The 7,788-nt window shown below is 32.7% G+C and overlaps 1 protein-coding gene across 11 annotated transcripts in view; it reads right to left on the bottom strand.

Annotated features, from left to right (window-relative positions):
- Positions 1-4,031: 4,031 nt before the first annotated feature.
- Positions 4,032-7,788, bottom strand: part of LOC119657579 (regulator of G-protein signaling 9) — a 193,896-nt gene continuing 190,139 nt past the window's right edge. For 10 of the 11 annotated variants that reach the window (XM_038064550.1, XM_038064548.1, XM_038064547.1 and 7 more), the window contains one exon: positions 5,936-6,045. In XM_038064550.1, the coding sequence (XP_037920478.1) occupies positions 5,982-6,045 (64 nt within the window). In that variant the 3' untranslated portion in view covers positions 5,936-5,981. Of the gene's footprint in view, positions 6,046-7,788 lie in introns of all 11 variants that reach the window. The other variant, XM_038064553.1, reaches the window with a different exon arrangement.

Below are 7,788 nucleotides of genomic sequence, written 5' to 3'. Positions count from 1 at the left end.
TTTATACCTGTTACATTTAAGCCCCATATTATTTAAATTAGTGGATATACAATATATTTGTAAATATGTAGTGTGGTCGGGTGATTAATCTTTTTAGTATTTTCACGTTTTACACTCACGTTTTTTGTTGTTGACATGTGCTTAAGTGTAAATAATACACATATTTACTTGTCTCAAATCAAAATAAAGTGGTAGTTGTTCATAGTAGCAAATTTTGTTATGATAAGCGATTCTTATTGATAATGTATAAAGTTTAATTATCATTAGAAATGTTTTTATGTGTAAACACTAACACGACAGCTTGTTTTTTTTTGTATTTTTTGTTTTTATTTTTATTTACTTTAGTTATCTTGTATTGTGAATAGTTCTTACAAAAAAATCAGTATGGCTCTCATACTATTGGCTGAAAATAGTTGTTTGTCTGCAACACGATTCGATTTTAGTTCTTACGCTCGTTTGATGAAAGTAATTGTTTATTCTTCTCTATATTACTTACCTCCTATATTCATCAAAAGCCAGTAAAATATGGATTTAAAATCATGTTTTTCGTTCTTTACATTCGATTTTTGCCCTCATGTTTAATAAATTTTTTAATATTACATAATAAGCCAATTCATTTAAAGCATATACAATTGAGTACAAAATTCTACAGGAGAAGTTTGAAATAAGTGGATTGATCTCCGAAATTCATAAAGTTAACAAGAAAATCAGCAAATATTATATCGAAAAGGTGCCTATTCGCTTTATTTTGATCATTTTATTTTTCCATCATGTACTGAGAAATAGTAATTATTTCAATCATCAAAAAAGAGTAATCTGTTGTTTAGAATTAGATATTTCTTGGAGTTAATTTCTTTCTTTTATTCACAGAATAACTATTTAAAGCTCAGGTTCAATATCAAGTAATTAAAAACTTAACATAAATGTACTCAAAAAAGTTCTTCAAATTCAATATGTAAAGATATTCTATAGTAAACTGGCTCAACATAATGACGATCTAGTCTTAGCTAAGCTCCTAGAAAAGCTAAAAATTGAGCGTCAAGAAAAGTTTCTTTCCTGATTATATGAGCCAAAAATTGTAATTAAATCAGATTTAACGGCCACGAAAAGTAAATATTCGATTAACATCAAATCTGACCTAATTAGGAACTAAAAATAGAATAAATGACTGTTCATTGAATTAATTTAGATTATTTCAGTTTATTTGAAAAAAAAACGGATGCTCCTGAATATATGAATAGTATTTTTGTAATTAAAAGAAGTATTTTACTGGTTCTGACCTGGTTTCATTTAATGTCATAAAAATGTCATAAAAAATTCAGTTTGAAGGAAATTTTCCATTTATAGCAGAATAAAAAATTATTATTTTTCGGGCGCAGTTGATCTTATGGTTTTATTGCCTTCAAACTTTGATTAAACGAAAAAATAAATAATTCTTATTAAGATGAATATGAAGACGAAAAACTTGTCTAGAAGTATTTTTTAAGAGGGTGGAAGTAAATATACGTCTTGTGGATTTAGTTTAAAGGAAGGAGTAGTTTATTATTAGGAGAAAAGTAGTTGATCATCTGTGTGAATTTTTTGCCGAGAATTTTCATTTTTGTAATACAAAATTAATAAATTACTGGCGGGGCAAAATCGAATCGAAACATTTTGAAATTGTCCATATTTATTTTTAATTCAATATTTTACTGAGCTTTCGACGAATACTCATATTCACAAAAATTTTGTCTGACCAGTTTTAAATCAAACTGAGGATGCGAAGTTCAGATGGTTCGGGTTCACATTGCTGTAGAGTTTCCAATTTTTTAAAGCATTGGTAAAACTGCATTTTATATCAATATATTCCCGATTCAACGCGAAATTCCTCCACTAAAAAGCGTTATTCATTGTCAGATGTTTTAACTTTGTTTGTTTTTCTTGTTTTTATGAGAACATTAAGAACATAGGCTTGCAGAATGTTGTTAAAATGCAATTGTAATTTATAAACTTTAAAAGTGAAATAGGTGTAAATTTCACGACATGAACTTGTATTCCAATTTAGAGTTTTCCAAATTCATGGTTTGTTATGGTTCGTTTTTAGTTATTTCAACAAATAGTTTATACTCCCATTTATAAACGTATTTAAGCAATTATTTAGCCACATTTTGTGATTTGCATATATTTTACTTTGTGAATAGTTTATATATATATGACATCGATATTTGTAGTACATGGATACATTATATTTTTAAAGAACTTATTAGTGCTAATTTATTCTGACTTTCTTTCAAACACATATTGTTAATAATAAGTTTATGAAGATATATATATATTTGAGATGATATACTGCTCATGATTCTTAGTGCTATAATAAATATGTAAATGCTTAAATTTACCTAACTTACCCCTAAATTATTTTATCATTTAAAAATGCTAAAGGCAATTAATAATTTTTTTCTTATCCACTTTAGAATAATTTTATGAGTTTTCATCAATTATTTCTTTTAATAATTTCAATGTGTTCCATAAAACTTTCATTTTCTCCATTCATTATAATTAATAACGGTATTTATATTTAAAAAGAAAAAAGGAAAAATAATTCCATGATGATTGCATAATTTCTGTTTATATAAAATTATTTCGAACAAGTTCTGAATATTCTTGCCGTATCCATAAGGGGCTCAACATTTATATGGTTTTGGCATAAATATTTTCTAAAAATTATTCCAAATAATTTTATGTACAATCATCAGTTTTATGGATTGGTCAATTGAAAATATTTCCATTGAAAATAGTTTGAAATTAAAAAGTGGAAATTAAAGAAGAAAAAAAAGTAAAAAGAGAAATAGTTGGTCAATTTTGTTGGTGAAAATTTTGGAGGACACATTAAAATTTAGTTGAACCCAGTTATTTCAATTCACTTTGTTTTCTGTTTTTAACCTGAATTGTCATTGAAATATGCATGAAATATTTACAAATAAATTCTTTTAAGGTTGGAACTGATTTAAACATTTTCCTTGAGAAGATCTCAGAAGCATATTTTTTTCTTTCTTTCTACAAATAAATACTAAAAGTTAGGAGACATTTTAATTAAAGCATTACAGAGAATGACCCTTAGTTGAAAGGCCTCCTTGTCAAAAAATAAAAACCTTGGTAGAATAAACATTTTATAATAATAGGCTATTGGGTAAGAGATGCCAGATTCCCATTAACTCTGTCCTTTTGTTTCTATTTAGCAGTTTAGTCTAGAAAATCGAATGGCATAAAAGGAGAGTTCGGGAAAAAATCAGCTAAAACTGGTACTAAGAGCCAGGTAAATCTTATAACTCGTAAGATTGGCTGAAAGCAGAGCAATTGTTGCAATTTGTCTATTGGAGTAGCTCACGAAAATTCTGATGAAAATATTGCATGTCTACCTATTTCAATAATTGCTCAAAATACTTCCTGATTAGTTCCTATAAGGGTTCTGCTATCAACATATTACAGACTATATATTGTCATGAAAGGATAAAAAGTTCTCGTAATGCCTCCCAGTGTGAGTACCAGTTTTGTGACTAATTTGACAGCTTCTGCCTTCTAAACCTTGAATCGAATCCTTTGGCCTTTAAAACTCGCATCGTTATTTGGCAAGGATTTTAAGAATTTTTCATACTGGAAATGCAGAAGTAGCTTTAAATATTTTTTTTTCGAGTGCTTCATTTCTAAAAATATAATTGTGCGTCAGCGTCATTAGGTTACCTCCAAATCAGAACGCGAGCATTAAGTAGCGAAACGAGTCCTAACAGTGGAAGTTAAACTCCTAAAAGTCATGCGGCACAATGCAAAGAACCCCCAAACTTAGTTGTTATTGGTGTTGAATAATAATAATCGTTGGCGCAACAATCCATATTGAATCAGGGCTTTGAAGTGTGTCAGAGCACTTCATTCAAGACCGTAAAGGTACACTACAGTAGTACACTGTAGGAGGCAATGTGGTCAGCATTGCGCTTGCACGAGATTATTACCCTGATTTGACCTGGTACTAATTCACAGCTGAGTCGAATGGTACCCGACGTCAAATCACGATACAAATTCCACTGTCACCAGTGAGATTTGAACCGCGACCTTCCTTACGACAGCCTAGCGCTCTAACCACTCAGCTATCCGGATATCACTCAGTTATCCGGAACTAACTGAATGCTAATCCATAACGTTCCATGTGAGTGATGCCAAAAAATTCTTTCTCTAAGCCAGGCGGACAGACAACCAAGTAATTTGTCTAACAAAAATTCAGATTTGCATTACTTACGCTAAATTATCTTTTGTTAGACCAGAAAACACCAAAGTGACTGTGAAAAGCTTTGAAATTTTTATCCAACATTCAATATGACATTTAAATAACACGACTAGCTTTTCCATGGCATGACCTTCTGAAGTGCAAAATCCTGGAAGAATCTGCTGAATCATCTTTTGGAAGATACCAGGAGACATACCTTTCCAGTAGCATAACCGTCTATCCTTTTTTTGGAAGAAGATGAATTAACACTTTGGCTACATCCAATCCAAATTTCCATCCTGGACATATAACTCTGTAACATAGAACTCTTTTTGGATTCCAAGCGCAATCAACCCTTGCCTGTAATATGTCGTTCGAGTACAATAATTTGGTGTGAAACAATGTCGAACGAAGTACTAAGCCGGCATCTAAGCACATGTCCGTGGAAACGTCGATTAAAAGTCAGAGTGGGCAGTAGATAGGTCATACTAATGGGAAGAGGGAGGATAATTCCACTCCTTATTGTTGAATTTAATATCCCAGGATGGCCAATAAGTTGGTGGGGTTATTTATTGGCGAATATTGGGGAAAAGTGTACGTGTATCGAGAAGTCGTGCAGGAATTTGAAGAATGACGTCATTAATTATCAGTCTCCGATGAACCCGTTGGGGAGTGCCGTTCCTGCATACTCGAGAAGGGCGATCATACCGTTGTGCCATACGTGACTATTTATATATCAAACTGTCAGTAGAATGACTCCTGTTTAGTTGTTTCGAGTGGAGAACTATTATACTTAAATATTTTCCATCAACATCGAAACTGTCTATGCTGCCGAAGCAAAATATCGAACAAATAGAATGTGAAACTTTAGCATATCAAATAGTTTTGAGGAACTGTACTACCAAGCTTTGTTGGTGACATTTGTTCAACCAATAGTCGTAAATGGTAATACGCTGGACATTGGTCAGTATAAAATAGACACTAAACTTCGAAGTGTGTTAGGATATGTCCAAGATTGAAATTTGAGGACACTCTGAGGGAAATACTCCATATAGAATTGTTGTTATCCTGTTGGATTTGGTTTGGCTTCAATAAGGAAATAGATCCGAAAAGTCATCTTTATCTTTCATGTTTCCCTTTAACATATATAATTTTCAGCAATTACAGATCCTAAACGTTCCAAATTACTTTTAAATTTCCCATTAAAAAAGGCTCTTATCATCTTACTTTCCAACAGTTCCAAATCATTATCACTTCTTGCATCTTTAAGTTTTCTAATTCAAATCTAGTTTTGCCTTCCACCCACATTGAAGTATTTTCTATTATTCATCATTTCTAGGATTCTTTAAATTTTCATTTTACTTCAACAGTAAGCAAGTACAGCAGTAGTAGTAGTAGATGAAGTATTTAAAGTTAAATTTAATCTTTAATTTTTCTCTTTTGAATTTTCTTTTTCATAGCGGGAGGTCATTTCGTAAATGTCTAACGATACCCTTTGTTCGTGCGTGTAATTTTCATAATTTATTATCATTTTTTTATTTTGATTTTTCCCATTTTTCGCTCACATTATCGCTTTACTCCTTAAATATTAGAATTAATTTAAATTAAATAACAGTTCCTTTTGTCACACAGGAGAAGTATTTTATGTGTTCAAATGGTTTTAGTCTGTTTAGTTTCTTTCAAGAATTTTAATTTTTGTTTTTCTTAAATGTTTTAGTTTTCATTTACATATATCACCATTGTTTTATAGATAACCAAGCGTTGCATAAGTTTTGACGAAAGTTCCATCCGACGCTGTAGTTAAATTTCTGTGTGGTAAATAAAAACATTTTATTTAGTATGAAAATTTAAACTTTAAAGCAAACTGATTCAACTTAATAATGAACATATCGAGAGAATTATTTTTCTATATTTTCCAGGGATTCTTTTTTAATTTACATAATTTTTACATTTTTTATATAATTTTAAAACTTCCTAAATTAGTACTCGTTTTTTCGAAACGCTGAAACTATTCCCAAAATATAAAAAGAAAAAAGTATATCTTTACCCCCATCGCTTTTAATTCATAAACTATCAAAGTCTTTTTTCTTCAAATTCATTCTCTTTAATTATAATGTATTATTATGATTATAAATACAATAAAACCATACCATATTTAATTTATAAATATTTAGGGATAATCAACCGTTAGACATTCTTTAGATTCGTAGTCTAGGAATTATTTACAATGTGTAGAGAATAGCACAAAAAAAAAACTCCCGACACTCAACGATAACACAAAGGACTAGTTACAGGCGAGGAAAGGGAAATGAAATACTAGTCGCCACAGGCGCCTCAGTACAAATCAATTTTATCCATACATTACCTAACTGCGATAGAAATTCGACCAAGGTACTAAATTCCGTGGGTTTTGTAGAAGACCTACCTAGTCCTAACAATAAAGACAATGTCGGAAGAATGAAGGGATGTAAATAGTTCATATCTGGGTAATCTGGGTCGTCTACATCTACCGATTAGAATTAATTTGCTCTATATTGACTGATTACTTTTTGAACATTTCTGCGACCTTAACTGAAGTTATAAAGTATAAAGTTATAAAGTATCGAACCAAAAAAAAATAACAAGTTAGGCAGCTTTGAGGAACTCCCTCCGTTGCCGGAACGCGTGTATGCATTAGCGCGCGCGATGGACCTGTAGACTGGTTATAGCGGCGCGCCAATTTGGTTAACTGCATTGCATACCGCATGCAATTCACAAAAGATGATCACGGTTTATAGAAAGACCGCCTTAAAGGTGTGCTGTGGTCACAGAACCATCTCGGACGAAGCTGCCTATGCAGTAGCCGAAAAGATGCCGATCGGCATTTTGGCCGATGAGATGGCACGTATCTATGATGGACCCAATTCCTCCTCTGATCGGCACGTGAAAAACGCCGAAAGGAAGGAATCGATAAGCAAGTGGCAGCAACGATGGACCAACAGATTGATTCCCAACATCAAGGTGTAGACGCAGAGAATGTATGGTGAAAAAAAATTACTATTTCGCGCAGTTCCTTACGGGAAATGACGGTTGTCTTAAATAAACCTATATAGGCAATTGGTTTTAACTGGACAGCTCACCCAACTGTCCTAGCTGCGACGGTATTCCGGAGGACCCGGAGCATGTTTTCTTCCATTGCCCTAGATTCGCGGAGGAAAGGAAGAGTCTAGAGGAGATATTGGGAGGAATAGTAGCACCGGAAGCTATAATTGGGAAAATGCGAGCTGGAATGCAGTGAACGATGGTAGGGCGGATTAAGTGCAGGTTGAGAGAGGCAGAGGAGGCGAGAAAGGCGCGGTTGCGAATGCAATCGATGGACGGAGCGAGGGGCTAGAGCCATGTGCACTTCGTCACGAAATACTTTGTGGTGGTTCTGCAGGAAAGAGGACAGGAATTGGGGGTGGTTTTAGTGGGTAAAATTCCGAAACGCTGGAACATGTCTATCAGTGCCTTTGGAAGATTTCCACCTCTGGAAAAAAAAAACAGACAGAAAGACAGACAGATATCGAATC

The sequence above is a fragment of the Hermetia illucens genome, chromosome 5, assembly GCF_905115235.1.
Source record: "Hermetia illucens chromosome 5, iHerIll2.2.curated.20191125, whole genome shotgun sequence".
Taxonomy (NCBI): domain Eukaryota; kingdom Metazoa; phylum Arthropoda; class Insecta; order Diptera; family Stratiomyidae; genus Hermetia; species Hermetia illucens.
Note: the sequence above shows the minus strand (reverse complement) of the source record. Positions and strands in the feature narration are given on the sequence as shown.